The sequence below is a fragment of the Rattus norvegicus genome, chromosome 20 (assembly GCF_021556685.1).
Source record: "Rattus norvegicus strain SHRSP/BbbUtx chromosome 20, alternate assembly SHRSP_T2T, whole genome shotgun sequence".
Classification (NCBI taxonomy): Eukaryota; Metazoa; Chordata; class Mammalia; order Rodentia; family Muridae; genus Rattus; species Rattus norvegicus.
Window position 1 is genome coordinate 5633484 of NC_141553.1, and position 17806 is coordinate 5651289.

At 57.4% G+C, this 17806-nt stretch overlaps 5 protein-coding genes across 19 annotated transcripts in view; 2 read left to right on the forward strand and 3 right to left on the reverse strand.

The window, feature by feature from the left end:
• Col11a2 (collagen type XI alpha 2 chain) overlaps positions 1-4095 on the reverse strand; it is a 28489-nt gene extending 24394 nt beyond the window's left edge. For all 6 annotated transcript variants that reach the window (XM_087597048.1, NM_212528.2, XM_087597047.1 and 3 more), the window contains 3 exon segments: positions 3837-4095; positions 1258-1407; positions 930-1140 (listed from right to left, as the gene is read on the reverse strand). In XM_087597048.1, the coding sequence (XP_087453174.1) occupies positions 930-1140; positions 1258-1407; positions 3837-3918 (443 nt within the window). In that variant the 5' untranslated portion in view covers positions 3919-4095.
• Wdr46 (WD repeat domain 46) overlaps positions 1-17806 on the reverse strand; it is a gene marked incomplete at its 3' end in the record, with an annotated part of 127752 nt that overhangs the window by 21905 nt on the left and 88041 nt on the right.
• On the reverse strand, positions 5156-11311 carry Rxrb (retinoid X receptor beta). 4 transcript variants are annotated; one of them, XM_087597635.1, is made up of 10 exons: positions 10892-11311; positions 10058-10275; positions 9313-9469; positions 8834-9013; positions 7718-7890; positions 7117-7246; positions 6811-6943; positions 6604-6707; positions 6324-6429; positions 5156-6223 (listed from the first exon to the last, which is right to left on the reverse strand). In XM_087597635.1, exons 1-10 carry the CDS (start codon positions 11109-11111, stop codon positions 6076-6078), a joined length of 1569 nt encoding a protein of 522 aa, XP_087453761.1. In that variant the 5' UTR covers positions 11112-11311; the 3' UTR covers positions 5156-6075.
• Positions 11510-15084, forward strand: Slc39a7 (solute carrier family 39 member 7). 2 transcript variants are annotated; one of them, NM_001164744.1, is given in 8 exon segments: positions 11510-11573; positions 11871-12267; positions 12351-12519; positions 12647-12700; positions 12809-12991; positions 13100-13237; positions 13414-13610; positions 14294-15084. In NM_001164744.1, coding segments are annotated over 7 exon segments (1407 nt in total). In that variant the 5' UTR covers positions 11510-11573; positions 11871-11874; the 3' UTR covers positions 14567-15084.
• Positions 15286-17283, forward strand: Hsd17b8 (hydroxysteroid (17-beta) dehydrogenase 8). Of its 6 annotated transcripts, NM_212529.1 has the most exons (9): positions 15286-15347; positions 15506-15723; positions 15805-15921; positions 16032-16124; positions 16225-16310; positions 16401-16485; positions 16610-16652; positions 16846-16920; positions 17092-17282. In NM_212529.1, the coding sequence occupies exons 1-9, from the start codon at positions 15302-15304 to the stop codon at positions 17106-17108; spliced, it is 780 nt and encodes a 259-aa protein (NP_997694.1). In that variant the 5' UTR covers positions 15286-15301; the 3' UTR covers positions 17109-17282. The 6 variants fall into 6 exon arrangements, 4 of the variants coding, with proteins under 4 accessions (NP_997694.1, XP_087453766.1, XP_087453765.1 ...); XR_015644821.1 differs by lacking the exon at positions 16610-16652 and having other exon boundaries at positions 15289-15347; positions 17092-17283; XM_087597640.1 differs by having other exon boundaries at positions 15289-15723; positions 17092-17283.

A 17806-nucleotide genomic window follows, 5' to 3' on the forward strand; every position in this document is an offset into this window, starting at 1 on the left:
AAGGTCACGTGACTCACTCGTGAAAGCAGGGAGCTGGCAGGGCTGGGCCGCAGCAAGTAAAAGACTTAGCAAAGGCCAGGGGATTAAGAATCACAGTGGTGGAGTTGGAGATTTAGCTCAGTGGTAGAGCACTTGCCTAGCAAGCGCAAGGCCCTGGGTTCAGTTCCCAGCTCCGAAAAAAAGAAAAAGAAAAAGAAAAAAAAAAAAAAAAGAATCACAGTGGTGGGCTGGAGAGATGGCTCAGTGGTTAGAGCACTGACTGCTCTCCCAGAGGTCCTGAGTTCAAATCCCAGCAACCACATGGTGGCTCGCAACCATCTGTAATGGGATCAGATGCCCTCTTCTGGTGTGTCTGAAGACAGGCTATAGTATACCCATATATAATAAATAAATAAATCTATTTTTTAAAAAGGGAATCACAATTGTGGGGCTGGAGAGATGGCTCAAGGGTTAAGAGCACTTGCTGCTTTTCCAGAGGGTCTGGGTTCAAATCCCAGCACCTATATGATGGTTCGCAAGTCCCTGTAACTCTAGTCCCTGGGGATCTGACACCATCTGGCACGCATACCAGCATACACGTGATACATGGGCATATGTACAGGCGCTAATCAAGCAATACATCGTGGACGCCAGCAAGCATTTTCTAGTTGGGCTGTCAGATGTGATGATCTTTGTCTTACAGACATGGGAACCGAGGGTCAAAAAAGTTACGTGACTTTCCCAGTGTACCAGTGAGTATCTTTTTATTCCAATTCCCAGACACTGTCTCTGAGACCCAGACACTGATCAAGAAGTGACAGGTTCAGGAGGTGGCCAAGTGTGCCCAAAGGTCCAGTAGAGGTCTTCAGTTTCTAAAGTGAGGGAGCTGTGGGGTCACTTTCCGCCGAGGGTGTGGGTCAGGCAGGCCAAAGGGACAAAGTGGAACTTACTTGCCATCAGCAAGGCTCAGGCCTCGGAAGATGGGCTGAGCGGAGGCTTGTGGCCGTCCCCTCTGGTCCTCATAGAGAAAGTGGACTGGACGACCGAGCTCCAGGCCCAGTTGCTGGACTCCCTGGGCACTGTATAGAGTCAGGAGGGGAGCTTGGAGGCCAGGGCGGGTCCGGACAACAGTCAGCAGAGAGAAATCTTTGGGAAAGCCTCCTGGTACCAGAGAGAGACAGACAGACACACAGACAGACACACAGACAGACACACAGAGTGAGAGGTGGAGAGATCCCAAACCTCATCTCACCACCTCCTCCATCTTGCTGACCAAACCTGGGAAGAGCTGGCGTGTGGGTGCGCTGAGCTGGGCAGGTCGTGCCACACGGTAAGCCACATCAGCTGGACAGACCCCTTTTGATTTCCGAACACCATCGGGAAGGGAGGGGAACCTCAGGGCACGTAGCACATCCACAGAGGGTGCACCTGGGAGAGTCGGGGTTAGAGTTGGGAGTTAGAACACTAGGAAGGTCTAAATGGGGAACGCCCAGATCTCCATCTCCCTTACATTCTCCTAAAGGGACCTATATGGATGGGAGGCAAGGTGACTCAGAGGGGAGGTGCACCTAGCCGGCTGGCATGCAACTACTCCATGCTCTTTCCCCTCCTTCTCCCAGCACCTGCCTCTCAGACCCGCCATCTGGGTCTTTCAGCTGGGAATCTCTGCTAATCTCACTTTGATTCCCTTCTCAGTCTGTCTCCCCTGCCCTCTGCCCCTGCTGCCGACTGTGCACCTGCTGGACCCTCCCACACCCTCTCTTCAGTTCGCCCATCTCCCCAACACCGTTCACCCTTCTCTTTCCCTCTTTCTCCCTCTCCCTCTCCCTCCCTTGCTGTATCTCCCAGTCTTTGGCTTCCTGGCATCTGCTTGGTCTCTAGCACAAACAACATCTGGATGATCGATCATCCTGGGCACAGGGGAGGCAGAGAGGCGGCTGTAGGAGATCTTCCAGTTGCCACAGAGACTGGGTTGAGGTGGGGGCAGGGGCAACTCTGCCTGAGCTAAGGAAGGGCATATACTATACGAGTAAGGTGGCCAGAAGCCTGGCCCTCAGACTTGGCGAGTGGGTTCAGAGAGGGGGAAGGGGAAACTGAAGCTTCCACACAGGCCAGGGGCAGGTCCAGGGCCCCAAGCCACACATCTGTAGATGCTATCAGAGTTCTTGCCCAAACCTCAGGCAAGCTCCCGACACCTGGAACCTCAGTCTTGCCCTGCCATCCCCCACCACCTGAATCCAGACTCAAGTCGCAGGCCATCAGCCAGGTCTCCTTAGATTTCAGCTTCCTGGGCCCAAACTGGATGGAAAGGGAAAGCTCACTCCCACACTTCCACAGTGGAGAACTCCCACTGAGAGTGCTTGCAAAGTGTTGGTAGAAGTGTGGGGAGGGGCAGAGGCCAGGGCAGTCAGGAGAGCAGAGCCAGCCGGGTGGGGTGGATGAGGTGGGGCAGGCAGGAGAGAAAAGGCCCTTTGAGTCCAGGAGCCGAGGAAACCGCGACCTTCCCCCACCCCTCGCCCCTGAGAGCCTGGCCCCAAAGTGTGGCAGCTTCGCAAACACTGACACACAAGGGCAGCTTTGAGAGAGTATGGTGAGGGAGACAGAGACACAGAGACTCACAGAGACCCCAGGCAAAGGAGACTTCGGAGGTCCCCACCCTCCACCAAAGCCCGATGGAGGACAGTTCCACACCGTGCTCACAGGCCCACCCACCTCAAGCCACATACTAACCCCACTGTCTTAGACCCACTGCCACTCCATCTATCCCTTTGAGCCCCCACTGTCCTATACTCTCAGGACTTCTTAGTTACCCATCTTCTTGGAGTCCCTCCTCCATCCACTCAGTTCCCAAATAGGAGACAGTTACCTTGGTCAGCCCCTACCTAGACTCTGTAAACACCATGTACTTCGTCTTTCTGCTTTCCTGGCCTAATCTAAATCCTTCACACTGTTGTTCTGCTTATTCTCTCTCTTGAGCAGAGAAAACATGAATAATGGAGAGCTATACAAAATCAGCTACACACACGCACACACACATACACACACATGCACACACACACACACATACACACCACACACACACACACACACACACACACACACACACACATACACACACATATATATATTCCAGGAGAGAGGAACTGGTTCCTTCCTGCTTAGACCCAGTTATCAAATCTTTTCTTGGAGCCTTTCCATTCTGGGGGTAAAAAAAAAAAAAAAAAAAAAAAGGAAAGATGGGGTCGGTGGACACCAGGGTCCCATGGGAGTCCCGCTGACTGAAGGGGGAGGGGCAGGAATGCAAAGAGTTGGCTCTGGCCTCAGACACCTGATCCCGGCCTGTCCAGTGGCCGTCCTGTTGGCAGCCAGCCCCTGTGCTCCCTAGAGCCAGCCGCGTGGCAGCATCCAGGGCACAGGGAGGGGTTGGGGGACCCAAAGGGGATGGGACAGTGCTGTTGCTTTCTTCCCTAGCCTTCTAGGCTCCAACCTACAGATGTTCACCCGGTTTCCCTTACCCATCAGCCCTGGTATTCACTCCACCGACATCAGTGAAGCCTGTAGAAAACAGGCTTTGGCCATCTCAGGTCCTTCTGAGGACCCAAATAAGGAAACCAGCCTACTCAGGCTCTCGGCTGTGGTCCCTGTTGGCTGGCATCACCTGCCCTCCGTCAGTCATTTCGAGGAAGAGATGGTCCTATACTGGCTCAGGGAACCAAAGTGTTGTGCCCTTCATCTAAACCTGGTGCCCAAATCCCTTTCCTAAGGCTCAGACGCTCCTACTCCAAGGCATCAGAGGTTCCTTCCAGGCAGATGCTACAACCTCCAGCTGACTGACACCCAGGCAGGACTCCTCTTACCTGCCCATCCTGGGGCAGCACTCAGACCCAGCACCAGAGGTAGGAGCAGTAGGAGGCGGTGGCAGCGGCTGCACCGCTCCATGGCTCAGAATCCCAGGCAGTCCTGGTGCTGACAGTAGACAGAAGCCAGCTGAGCCTCGGAACCAGGACCCTGGGATGTCAGCAGCTTTCAGCGGCCCAGCTCCATGCAGCAAGGTGCCCGTTGCGGGGGTACCTCTGCTTGTCAGTGCTGCTTGCTCCTCGGCGGCCGCTACTGTGTGCCCCTGGCCACCCTGGCAGCTCAAAGACCCCAGCTCGCCCCCGCCCCCAGGTCCAGCTCCCGCCTCTAGCCGCCCGCCCACAGCAACCGAGGGGAAACCCCACCCCGATTTCCACCTGGGCAGGGGAGTGTGAGGGCTGGAAACCTTCCTCACTCGCTAGCCCTGGAATGGTACACCCCTACTTCTGGAGGGATTGGGCAGCCTGTGTGCACCCTCAGATGGCATTTGTGGGAACAGAATGTATCTTCTCCAGCCCCTTCACTTTTATGATCCTATGGTCTTCTCACACCACCGCTGCCGCCCTAGGGGACCCAGAGCCCCTCTGCAGAGTGTAGGGAGGGGCTCAGGGCACTGTGGGACATAAGGGGCGGGCCTACAGGCGACCGTCCCACGCCCACTCGTAATCAGGACTCCATAATTACTTCCCTCGTCCTGCCACATGTAATTACAGAGGAGTCCTGGGTGGGGTGTTTATAGACCCAGCTATAGATAGCGACCCAAAGGTGGGGGGCGCCCTGTGGAATGGAGAGAGCCCAGGGTTGGGTGAATCGCGAATCGCCCCAAAAGATAAAAGTACTGGACTAAGTAAAACAGAATGAAAAGGGGAGCAGGGGCAGGCGATGCTGCTGGAAAAGTCTGGCAAAAGGGGGTCACTCAGGGACGTGGCCGTTCTAAGAGGGCAACGCTGAGACCAGCGTGCCCCTAAGGGTGGGCACAGTGCCGGGTCTGCTGGGAGCCTGCGGTGAAGCCGGGGTGAAAGCTGGAGTGAGCAAGACGCCGCCGCCCGCTGGCGCTGGGAGGGCACCAGCAAACAAGGCGCCTTTGAAAAGCAGCCGGTCTCCCTCCTCCCTGGGCAGCCCCGCCCCCAACCTGGCACACCCTCTCCCCCTCCCGACAAAGCACGCCTTGTATCCCCCACCCTGCACCGCCTCTGCAGCCCCAGGGAACCTCGGGCTGTGGCAGCATCCAGGAGCACATCAGGGCTTCTCACCGGATATCCCCACACCTAGATGCCATGGTGCCCACCACCCATAGTTATCTCAGTCCAGAAAACGACTATTTTAACTGGAAAGCGACTTTATGTGCAAGTGAAAGATGGGAGGGAACCCCCCCCAAAAGAGATCCAGGGCAAAAACCATGCAGCCCAGCACCCATCTCTGCAGGCTGGCCACCCCACATTCTCCCTGTTCCCAGACTAGCTGCGCTGAGGATTAGGGAAGAGCGGGGCAAGGAGGGGCCACCGCCTCTCAGTCCAGAGCTGCAGGGAAGATGAGGAAGGCAGAGCCCAGACAGCTCCAGGACAGACCACCTGAGGGGCCTCCTTGCCCACATGCCACCTCCAGCCCTGACATTTAAGTCAACCTGGGGATGTACAGTACTTCTTTGAGTCTAACTCCCAGTCTCTCCTCACAGGAAATTAAAAATAGCAATGGCCTCCTCCTCAGCGGCCCCTTCACAGCCTCTTTGTTCTTCAGTCTGACTGCAGCAGGTACTGTGGAAAGGGCTGACAGGACAGAGGCAGGCCCTCCTCTGCCCCACCTGCCGAGCCTGGGAGGCTGAAGGGCTGTCCGAGCCCTGCTCCCTCCCAAGACCACCGGCTTGGGGGCCTGCCCCACAACACCCCTTTCTGGGGAGCTCCGTTCCACTCTTCAGAAGGGAGTGAGGCTAATGAGAAGGGGGCAGGGTCCCGGGAGCAGGGCAGGGCTTGGTGCTGGGGAGTCAGGATGAGGAGTCACCCGCACCATGGGAGACCCCGACAAATTCAGAGACTCAAGGCCACTGAAGGTAGACATGTAGTCGTCACAGGGATCTGGGGTCCCCTCTGCTCTGACTTGGGGACCACGCAAACCCTGTTAAGTGTTGCCAGACCCCTGGCAGGATGGGCAAGTCCCCTCCTGCTCTGCACCTGTCCCATGGCTCTCGCCCCCGCCCGGCTCAAGTCCTCCTCAGCGACACTCTCCCTCCGTGTACATCCGGACTCAGGCTAGCTGGTGGGGAGCCTCGAGCATCTCCATGAGGAAGGTGTCAATGGGGGTGTCGCCAATGAGCTTGAAGAAGAACAGGTGCTCCAGACACTTGAGGCCGATGGAGCGCAGGGCAGGAAGACGTAGTAGCAGCTTGGCAAACCTGAGGTGAGGGTGGGAGGGAGTGAGAGCCAGCACCACCCAGGCCCTGGACAGAGCCCTGCTTCACCCTCCGAGCTGGCCACAGCCCCGCAGCCCCTCACCGGCCCTGCTGCTCAGGATACTTCTGCTTGCAGTAGGTCTCCAGTGAGGCATACACCTTCTCCCGAAGGATCTCCACCTCTCCAGGGTTGGAGAGGCCCTTGGCGTCTGGGGCGGTAAAGGAGGAAGAACAAGAGGAAGACGGCAGGTGAATCAAGTCAGGACAGACAGACATGCAGTGTGGCCCTCAGGATGAGGGAAGTGAGGCCCACTGGGTCAGAGGGGATGGCCTCCCTCACCTCTGGGCCGGGCCGGGTGGGCGGCCTCCCCTCCCCCCCTCACCTGGGTTAAACAGTATGATTGCCCGCAGGCAGCCAAGCTCCGTCTTGTCCATCCTCATGTCACGCATTTTGGACACTAGCTCTGTCAGCACCCTGGAGAGGGACCTGCAGGTCACTCAAAGGTCACAGCTCAGCCAGCCTTGGACACGGACCAGCCTACAGCTCCACCCCTTCTAGTCACAGGCCAGACTGGCCAAGGGCCACTGACCGATCAAAGATGGCTCCCACGCCTGCAGAATGGGCTGAGTTTCTGTGCACATGAAGACCCGTGGCCAGGAGGATGCCATCTCGGACATCGATGGACCGATGGGAGAAGGACGCAATGAGGAGCTCATTCCAGCCTAGGGGCCAGAAGGCACCGAGGGTCAGCGGCCAGACACCAGGCCATGGGAACCCAAGTACAAAGACAACAGGGGGCAAAGTAGCCGCTGGGCTCCCTGAATATGCAAGAGAATGAACGCTACTGGGGTCACTGAAGGCCAGGAGGCGAGGTCAGAGAGTCACAGCCACTGACCTGCCCGCAGCAGTATGACCTGGTCGTCCAGAGGTAGGGAGGAAAAGTGCGGGATCCTCTTGGCCCACTCCACGAGTGTGAACAGCTGCTTGTCAGCCGCCTGGCAGATGTTAGTCACTGGGTCATTGGGCTGTGGAGACGGGATGAGATGCATGAGAGCGATGGAAACACCTCCCTCCTGAGAGCTTTTCTGCTCCTCTCTATGCCTCCGCTCGCTCCCTGTCGGACACAGCTGTGCAGGGCGAGCTTCTCTGATGGCAGTCAGAGACCACACCAACCTTGGGCCGTCCAGTGGGAGCAGAGGAGGAGCTTTCACCCCATACCAGAGACAGGACTTTCTGAGACAGTCTCCCATGCGGTTATCACTGGAACCTGCTATGTAGACCAGGCTGGTCTTGAACTCCTAGAGATCCCTTGTCTCTGTCTATCCAAGTGCTGAGACTGTTAGCCTCCATCCCTGGCTCACCTCAGATAACTTAAAGGCCTTTCAGTTCAGGGCAAGGTGAGGAGGGATTGAAAGAAGGGGGTCGTGGGGGGCGGAACACATCCAGCCTCCTTCCCCCACCCCCACCTCGAGAGAAAGTATCAACCCATCACTCACGCTGCTGCCACTCCCCCCGGTGCCCCCAGGGCCCTCAACGCCTTGGTCGCTCTTCTGTTCCACAGCAAGCTCTGCCTCCAGGATCCTGTCCACCGGCATCTCCTCGGGGGCTCCCCCAGCCCCATCCCCATCCCCGTCTTTGTCCTTCCCCCGTTGTCGCTCCTCCTGTACCGCTGGGGGGGGGGGGGGGGGAGAGATGCAAAATTAGAAGCCAGCTATGAAGGGTCTGAAACTTGCTGGGGGCCTTCTCAGCCAATGTCGCTCGAGATAAAGTGACTAGGGAGGTAATTGGGGATGAACGGCTAGGACGCTCCAGAAGCCAATCTGCCTAGCACTCACCAGACCCTGGGCTCTATCCCCACCACCGCAAACAGACGCTCACGTAAGTAAGTGGATAGGCAGATAAGACAGAAGAGTAAAGAATCAAGGCTGAGTCCACATTTAAACAGGCCGACGATGTGCTAAAATACCGCCCACACACTTTGACACTCGTTGGGCAGTCTTACTAGCCTCATGGGCTCCTGCTTCCAGGAGGCTAAAGATACCGTGGCCAGTTCCGCATTTGACTGTAGACACTCCTGACCACAGAGCAGCAGTAGACGGAGCCCGGTCTGGAAGGTGTGTGTTCTGATGCCGGTCCTACCACTCTGCCGGTGTGACCCCAGGAGAGCTAAGTCTTATCTTGTTTAGAGCAGGAATTGGACAAGATAAGCCCTAAAATGTCTCATAGAATTCCAGGAGTCAGCTTTCACTAGATATAGAGACGAAAAGAGAGACACCAAGTCCTGACCTCTTCAGTGACTGTAGCTTAACCGGGTCCAGGGAGAGACCGGGAGACCAGAGAAAGGACCCAGCGTCAGAGGGAAGAAGGGGCTGTGTGACGTGGAGAAGACAAGAGACCCATCCTGGGGAAGAGGTCACCTCACCCTAGGACCAAACTATGCTAGGAGGTGGGATTAACTCTGAGACGTGACCATGAAGATAGAGACAGAGACACTGAGGTACTGAGGACCAAGCTGAGGACAGGAAAGAGAAATCAAACTGCGCCCCCTGGAGGAGAAAGCAAGTGCAGCCCCGCAGACAAGGAAGCCGTGAGGCCCTTGGGCAGGCCCTTACCCTCCCTTTTCATGCCGGTGGCCAGGCACTTCTGATATCGACAGTACTGACAGCGATTCCGCTGGCGCTTGTCCACTGTGCAGTCTTTGTTATCTCGGCATGAGTAGGTCAGGTCCTTCCGAATGGTGCGCTTGAAGAAACCCTTGCAGCCCTCGCAGCTGTAAACCCCATAGTGCTTGCCTACAACAGGGAGGTTTGGCAGCAAGGAAGTTTTATGGAGACCTCCTGGACAATCTGCCCAGAGAGGGAACAAAGTCTAAATCCTTCCTGTGTCTCACCCAGAAATGTGACAACTTAGTCCTCTGACCAGAAACTCTGTACCAACCCCTTTCCTACCCCTCGCCGTGTCCGATGTGACTCTGAAGGTCCCACAGGCCTCCTGGGCCTGGCCTTGCCTCAAGAACCCTCGGGGACCCCGTAGGCAGTGGTAAACAGCCCCTGTGCTCTCTCTTCTTCTGCGGCTGTGCTGAGCCCCGTACCTGAGCTTCGGTCCCCGCAGATTGCACAAAGTCGTTTGCCAGCCCCAGGGCCACCTGGAGGGGGTGGACAGTGCAGGCCCCGGACCCCTAAGACTGGTGGCTTCACATCTTCAGGGGGGCCAGACCCACCCCCAGGGAGCGACACTGTGGAGTTAATCTGGGATGGGGGAGATAGGGAAGTCACAGGAGACTCATTTGGAAAGCAACTCTCATATGTCAGGGAAACCAGCCCCCACCCCCGGAGCTGAGGACTGAACCCAGGACCTTGCGCTTGCTAGGCAAGTGCTCTACCACTGAGCTAAATCCCCAACCCAGGAAAACCAGTTCCTACTTGTGAACAAGCCCAGAGGGTACTGGTGACATTGTAGCCTGTCGTAAAGGGGTTTCCTGCGGCATTACTGAATGATATCTAACCTTCTGTAATTGCACTACACAGTGGCCCTGAAGGGCACGTCTTAGAAGGCCATATTGAACGGGACGAGGGTAGAAGGCCACTGTGAGCTGAACAGGACAACAAAAATATTCCCTTTGGGCTGAAGTGTTTTTGTTTGTTTGCAAAACAGAGAGAATCATGCACCAAAAGACCACTCCCTTCAGAGAGAGCAAGGAGTCTGAGACCATGGGCCTACTTAGATTAGAGAACCAGAACAGTCAACGGGTTATGGGGAAGTTCACCCAAAGATGGGGCGTGGGGGTGGGGGTAAGAAGCTGAGAACAAGGAATTGAAAGTGTCACAACTTCTCACCTGAGGGCTGCTGACAGGCCCGGAGAATCCTGGGGGAGCCGGAGGGGGCAAGCCAGGAGACCCCATGGAAGAACTGATGACTGGGAAGGGGGAGCCCAGTGGAGGGGGTGGCATTGGAGGTGGAGGTGCTGAAGGGGTGTGAGGTGGACCGGGAGGAGAAGAGGGAGGGATCCCCTGGGAAAGGGGATTTGGGGAGGAGCTGTCTGGGCTTCGGGAATCTGAGAAGTGGGTACATAAGACAGACACACAGACAGGAGAGACAAGAAGAGAAAGTTGAGTCTCTCGATCACCCAAATGGACACTTTTAATTCTCCCCGATCCACCACAGCCCACAACCCCAGAGTTCAGAAACACCAAGTCATCAAACAATTTCACTCCTAAAAGCTGGGAGAGGAGGCGGTTGACAAAAAAAAAAAAAAAAAAAAAAAAAAAAAAAGGGAGGCAGTTCAGGCGGAGCCTATTGGGTCATCCCAAGCTGACCTCGGGAGGGGGGTGTCAAGAAGCACGTGGAGGTGCACCAGTGAACCCCTCGTTCCCAACTTAGAACATTCGGGGCGAAGAGTATGGAAGATATACCCAGTCCCAGAGCGCAAGCTCAGCCTTCCAAGGCCCAGAGTCCTCCAGCCCAAGGGGAATGGTGTCCTTCCCACGCCCGAGACCGCACACACTGGCCCCGCGGCGCCGCACCTGGAGGGCGGAAGCTCCCCCGCCGCGCCCCGCCCCGGGGGAGGGCGCTGGGCCTCGGGATGGAGAGGGCGCGTGTTTACAAACAAGGGGGCGGGAGAGCGGGGAGGGGGCGCGAGGGGCGCCGGCCCGGGCCCACGGGACACTCACCCCGCCCGCTGTCGCCCATCCCGTCCCGGCCAGCCTCCCCCGGCTCCGGCTCCAGGGTTTGCTGCTCTCCGGCCGCCGCCGCCGCGGGATCCAGCCAGGGCCGCCGCCGCCGCCACCGGGACGCGACCCCACAATGCATCTCTTTTCTCACCCCCACCGGCCCACACTGCCCCGCGGCATGCCGCGGCGGGAGGAAGGGCGGACGAGTGGCCCAAGACATGACGCCGGGGCCGAGGGTGGGGGAGCCGGAGAGGCGCCAGGGACGCGCAGGGGGCAGAGCGGGGGACTCAGGGAGCGCGAGGAAGCCGCCGAGAAGGGCGGGCTCCGGCCTGTGGCAGCGCGACTCAAGCGCCGCGCTCGGCTCGGCACCGAGGTGACAGCACCGACGCGGCCGCCATCTTTGTATAGACGGGAAGTCTCGCCTCGAGCTCCCGCCCCCTCGCCGAGATGGAAACGGAGGAGGCGGTCTCCGCCGGCCTGTCAGCCACTTCGCCCGCCGTCCCCTCAGATAACCCCCGGGTGCGCGCATGCGCCCTGGGGCCGTGGCCGCGCCGTCCTCGGGGCGCCGCCATGTTGGTAAAGGTAGCGGGGCGCAGCAAGAGGGAACTTCCGGATCTCGCGGGAGCTTGAGGCGCGAGTGCCACGTCCCAGCAAACCGAGAACGGAGAGGATCCCGGAGCCGGTGAGAACTCCCTGCTGCTCCCTTACGGCGCTTTCCATGCTTTTACCCTAACTACTGAGCCATAGAGACGAGGGCCCAGAGAGACCGTAAAGTTGCGGATCAAAGGCTAGAGCGGTGTTGGGGGGTGGGAGGTTTGGGGGAGCTGCATCCAGGAAGGGTGTCGGGGATGAAGAGAACTGGCCTTGGGAACAATGTAAGAGGGGAGCAAGTGGTATAGAGTGGACGGAAGGGCTTCAAGGGAAGCGGATCCCGCATAGGTAGAGAGTCAAGTAGACTCGTCTCTGTTCCTCTGGTCAGCGTGATGGCCAGGGTCCTGCGGGACCCCCACTGGGTGGCTGTGGGACTGCTGACCTGGGCAGCTTTGGGGCTGCTGGTAGCCGGACACGAGGGTCATGGTGACCTGCACAGAGACGTGGAAGAGGACTTCCATGGCCACAGCCACGGACACTCACATGAAGATTTCCACCATGGCCACAGCCATGGCCATGGCCACACTCATGAGAGCATCTGGCATGGGCATGCCCACAGCCACGACCATGGACATTCACGGGAGGATGTGCACCATGGCCATAGCCATGGCCACTCCCACGATAGCCTCCACCACAGAGGACATGGACATAGCCATGGAGCCTCTAGGGAGGCTGGGGCTCCAGGCATCAAGCACCACCTGGACACTGTCACCCTCTGGGCCTATGTGAGTCCCCGGGGGACGTGGGGAAGAGGGACTGGTGCTTAATTGTTGGAAGACTCCATATTTGCTTTCTGACTCTCCTCCAGGCACTGGGGGCCACAGTGCTAATCTCCGCGGCTCCCTTCTTCGTGCTCTTCCTCATCCCTGTGGAGTCAAACTCTCCCAGGCATCGTTCTCTGCTCCAGATCCTGCTCAGTTTTGCTTCTGGGGGGCTCCTGGGAGATGCCTTCCTCCACCTCATCCCTCACGCCTTGGGTAAGTGACATGTGGGCTCCATCTCAGAAACACAAGCTGTTTTGTTCGTCCTCTTTAATGATCCCAGGTCTCCCAATAGTTCTCAAGTACACATCCCCCATCTGTCCTTTTTCCCTTCTTCCTGTAGAACCTCATTCGCACCATACTCCGGCACAGCCTGGCCACGGACACTCCCACAGCGGTGAGAAAGAGTTAGGGACTGGGACGCTGGGAGAGGCCTGCCTCTTCCCTTCCTTCAGCACTTATATCTGAGTCTGCATCGCCCTCATGCCTCATTCCTCCATCCCAGGCCAGGGCCCCATTCTCTCTGTGGGGCTGTGGGTTCTCAGTGGGATTGTCGCCTTTCTTGTGGTGGAGAAGTTTGTGAGACACGTGAAAGGAGGGCACGGACACGCGCACGCGCACGGACACGGACACTCGCACGGAGACAGCCACGCGCACGGACACAGCCACGCGCACGGGGATAGGCATGGTGAGCCCACCCCCACTGCCTGCTACACAACACGCTCAGGCTCATCCGCTGGAGCAGGACACGGAAAAAGCTCTGTTCCCCACTCTGATCAACTCCTGTCCCCCTCAGAGTGTCCTTCAAAGGGAAAGCCCAGTTCAGAGGATGAAAAGGAAGCAGGGGGCTTGCGGAAAAGGAGAGGAGGAGACATGGGGCCCAGAGATGGCCCTCTGAAACCTCAGAACCCTGAAGAAGAAAAAACAGGCTCAGGTAAGGGATGAGTTGATGGGCTTACTACTCTGAGTTTCTCAGAGTGTTTGCTGTGGGTGACGGTGGGGCTCTAGGAAATGGAGTGTGCATGCGTGTGTGAGCATGCACGAAACAGCTCGAGGACTGGTGGTGATGACACCTTCAGTCATTTTTGTCCTTTGTCTATTTACAAAAAGACCTGCGTGTGTCTGGGTACCTGAATCTGGCTGCTGACTTGGCACACAACTTCACAGACGGGCTGGCCATTGGTGCTTCCTTCCGTGGGGGCCGAGGGCTTGGGATCCTGACCACGATGACAGTCCTGCTGCATGAAGTGCCTCATGAGGTTGGGGACTTTGCCATCTTGGTCCAGTCTGGCTGCAGCAAGAAACAGGTTGGTGCTGACAGCCTGCCATTGGTTCCTCACGAGCTACACTACCATCCAGCCTTTTAGAACCCGGGAAAGTTGCTTCTCTATCTCCGAATCTCAACCCTCCCATAAGTACAGCCTGGAAAGGGCCTCTGATGGCCTACAGTTTCTCAGGAGATGTCTGTTCTAGTACCCCCTCCTCGACCCTTTTTTTTTTTTTTTTTAAAGATTTATTTATTTATTATATATAAGTACACTGTAGCTGTCTTCAGATACACCAGAAGAGGGCATCGGATCTCTTTACAGATGGTTGTGAGCCACCATGTGGTTGCTGGGAATTGAACTCATGACCTCTGGAAGAGCAGTCGGGTGCTCTTAACCGCTGAGCCATCTCTCCAGCCCTCGACCCTTTATTTTTACCAGGCTGGTATGGGGCTGGGGGCCTTGGGTGTGGTCCTGAGGCAGTCTCATTGCTGACATGTTAACTAGCCAGGGAGCCCCAGGCAGCTGCTTGCCTCTGCTTCCTGTGCTGGTGCCTGGGGCCCAGACTCCTGCCCTGGTGTTTGTGCAGCAGATACTACAATGGGTCCATCTCCCCACCTCACTTTCTGTCTCCTATCCTTACATGGACACCACACAGCTGTACCCCACTGGTCCCCCAACCTTTAGTTGTTGATGATCCTGTCTTTCTCCTTTCTGCCCTCCAGGCGATGCGTCTGCAACTCTTGACTGCAATTGGAGCATTGGCAGGCACAGCCTGTGCCCTTCTCACTGAGGGAGGGGCAGTGGGCAGTGAGGTGGCTGGTGGTGCAGGTCCCGGCTGGGTTCTGCCATTCACTGCAGGTGGATTCATCTATGTGGCAACAGTGTCCGTGCTACCTGAGCTACTGAGAGAGGCATCCCCGTTACAGTCTCTCTTGGAGGTGCTGGGGCTGCTGGGGGGTGTTGCCATGATGGTACTGATTGCCCATCTTGAGTGAGGGGTGGGTGACCTGTCCTACCCCTAACTCCAAAATAAAGGCAGTTGGGACCCTGGCCAGTGCATTGTCAGGAGGCTCAGCCTGGAGAATGGCATCTTTGGTATTTGAGGCCTTAGAGGTATGAGAGTCACACAGAGCATGAGAGGCCAGAGGGACCATGCTGTGGGAGACAGCCCAGCAGTGTTGTTGGTTTTGGAGAAATAAATGGGACCATGAAGAAGGCTGGGAGACAGTAGCCTACCTGGTGGTCCCTAGTCTACGTTTTCCCAGCACCAGCATGCCACACAAGGGTCCTCCAAGGTCCATCTCCCTCTGAACTGGTTAGTGATGGCTTCAGGGAAGGCCTGGCAGAAGGACTGGGGTAGACATCAATCGTGTGTCCTGATTTGAGGGGGTGGGTGGTGTTCCTTGGAAAAATGTCATGGCCTGATTTTTGTTTCTACTCATTTTATACCACTGTTTGAATGGGTGGGGAGGAACGACTACCAGAAATAAAAGTACTTGGATCTTCTGCCCTACATGCAGCCTTTGTCTTTTGAGGGGGAAGGGGCCCCTTGTTTCCCGATAGGTCCCCAAGTGGTAGTGGGTGGTCACGCCCCTGTGGTGGGAGGTTGCGCTGGTGGTTGCCAAAGGCCTACGGCTAGTGGGGTTTCCATTGGACCCTGACCGGTCCTAGCCACACCCCCGGCGTGCTCGGATTGGCCTGGGCGCAGGGCACGCCCACCCGCAGCCGCCATGGCGTCTCAGCTCCGGCTCCGTTCCGCGCTGGCCCTGGTCACAGGTTCAGGGGTTCCCTCAGGGTGGGTTAGGGTGCCCGGCCCATGTCAGGGAGAGCCACCCCTGGAGTCCCTGGCCCTGTTGTCTGAGTTTCAGTAACTTTGCGCCCCATGACCTCTGACCTCGGCCCGTTTCCCCCTACCGCGGACTCTCCCATCTCAGGTGCGGGTAGCGGCATCGGTCGTGCGATCAGCGTGCGCCTAGCGGCAGAGGGCGCCGCAGTGGCCGCCTGCGACCTGGACGGGGCAGCGGCACAGGACACGGTGCGGCTGCTGGGAAACCCAGGGAGCGAGGACAGGGAGCCGCGCGGGAAGCACGCTGCCTTCCAGGCGGACGTGTCCGAGGGCCCCGCAGCCAAACGCCTGCTGGAGCAAGTGCAGGTGAACCGGGCTCCGCGCCGCACACCCCCTCAGCTCGGCCCTTTGTGGTCTTTGGCGTTAGCCTCCTCCTCCCTCCCATAGGCCTGCTTTTTTCGCCCGCCATCTGTCGTTGTGTCCTGTGCGGGCATCACACGCGATGAGTTTCTGCTCCACATGTCAGAAGAAGACTGGGACAGAGTCATAGCTGTGAACCTCAAGGTGGTGATCTCTAAACCTGTGACTTGTGCCCGCCCCCAGCCTGGGGAAGTACTTGGAGGAAAGCTGCCACCCCAGCTGATCTTACCAGCCTTGTTACCCTCTCGTGCCAGGGCACCTTCCTAGTCACTCAGGCTGCCGCCCAGGCATTGGTGTCCAGTGGCGGTCGTGGCTCCATCATCAACATTAGTAGCATCGTTGGAAAGGTCAGGATGGGTTGGGCCAGGCCAGCTAGCCACGTGGGCGCTGGGAAGCGGGTCCCCTGTACCGACTCCTGACTCACTATGGGTCTCTGACTCACTGTAGGTGGGGAATATTGGACAAACAAATTATGCGTCCTCCAAAGCAGGAGTGATTGGGCTCACCCAGACTGCAGCCCGGGAGCTTGGACGGTGGGTCAGACTGGGGATACCTTGGGAGGACCTTGCTAAGGGAAGGGTCAGTGTCCTTCCCAGGGTCAGCATCCATTCCTCCTCTCACAGTCATGGAATTCGATGTAACTCAGTCCTCCCAGGGTTCATTGCAACGCCCATGACCCAGAAAATGCCAGAGAAAGTGAAGGACAAGGTAGGCTGTGGGTGGAGGGCAGTCTGTCAAGGGCACAGTGCTTGTACATAATGAAGGATGATGAAAAAGTAAGGGGTGGGAGGGAGTCCATAAAAGAAAGTTTTACCCACGTGTTTCTTTACAGGTAACTGCAATGATTCCGTTGGGACACATGGGGGACCCTGAGGGTGAGCATGGATTGGGAGAAGGATCTGAGGGGGCTTGAACAGAGCCTTAAATCTGTAATAGTCTTGAAAAGGTCGCACAGGGATTAATGATTGGTGTAGGTTTAGGGGTTGGGGTTTTTTTTTGAGGGGAGTGGGGATATAGCCAGTCTGGATCTAAGGAAGTGAGACTGCCCTTCCCCCACCATCCCCATAGATGTAGCAGATGTGGTTGCGTTCCTGGCATCAGAAGACAGTGGATACATCACAGGGGCCTCCGTGGAAGTCAGTGGTATGTGGCCTTCATGGGGAGGAGGACCGGAAAACAGAACCCGGGCTGTATGAGAAAGTGAGGGGACCCTGCAGCCTGAAGGGCAGAGAGATCCCTTCTTTAGACCAGGGACAGAAGTGGGTGCCTACATCCCCACCCATGCACCTGTCCCGATGCTTCAACCCCTCTCAGGAGGTCTTTTCATGTAACCGCCTGCTGGAAGCCGGACTCTGCTCACTCCCCCACCACTGCCTGGCCTCCTGCTGATGAGGACGCTAAGTTCCCAGGCTACAAAAGAGATGGCAGTGTGTGGCTCAGGCATGCTGAATATGGAAGGCAGGGGTGCTTGTGACCCTAATAAATTCCAAATCCTCTTCCCTGCCACCTCCGGTTCTTCTTGTGTCCAAGCCCTCAGACCCTTCCCCACCTCCCCCCCTCTCCCCTTTCCAAAGGATTGTTCCTTTTCACTGCCTGGTCTCCCAGGGCAACCCCCGCCGCCGGGTGTGAGAGGAAAGAGTGTATGTCACTGTGTATGCGTGACACTCTGGGTCTTTTCAGAGGGAGGGGATTCTGTTCCCACCCCCTCTCATTGGTTCTGCAGCACCAGTCATGCCCCCCCCCCCATTCCCGGGGTTCCTTATGGCCCCCAAGGGTGATTTGTTCTTGGCCCCATCCTGGTGTCCAGTCTGGCCTTGGAAGGGGGTCTTGGAACAGGTGGCCCTCCCCCACCCCTCCTTTCTCTTTTTCCCCTCCCTTCTCTCCACCTTACAATAGCTGCAGCCGGCCTGGGGTCGGATGGGGGGGATTAGGGGAGGGGGCCAGGATTAGGGGAATGGACTAGCCGATGAAAGGGGCTGGAGGAGAGCAGAAGGGAGGGGGCTGGGAGGAGGAGGAGGAGGAGGAGGAG

Bases quoted from the DNA above. Each gene is read 5' to 3' on its own strand.
- Rxrb (XM_087597635.1), bottom strand. From the start codon at position 11,111: ATGTCTTGGGCCACTCGTCCGCCCTTCCTCCCGCCGCGGCATGCCGCG. The intron at 9,470-10,057 runs GTGAGAAGTTGT...CCCCCATCCCAG, and splicing joins GGCCTGTCAGCAGCCCTCAG to ATTAACTCCACAGTGTCGCT. The intron at 6,224-6,323 runs GTGAGGGGCTGC...CCCTCACCTCAG, and splicing joins TATCCTGAGCAGCAGGGCCG to GTTTGCCAAGCTGCTACTAC.
- Hsd17b8 (XM_087597638.1), top strand. From the start codon at position 15,454: ATGACCTCTGACCTCGGCCCGTTTCCCCCTACCGCGGACTCTCCCATC. The intron at 15,724-15,804 runs GTGAACCGGGCT...TCCCTCCCATAG, and splicing joins GCCTGCTGGAGCAAGTGCAG to GCCTGCTTTTTTCGCCCGCC. The intron at 16,311-16,400 runs GTGGGTCAGACT...CTCCTCTCACAG, and splicing joins GCAGCCCGGGAGCTTGGACG to TCATGGAATTCGATGTAACT.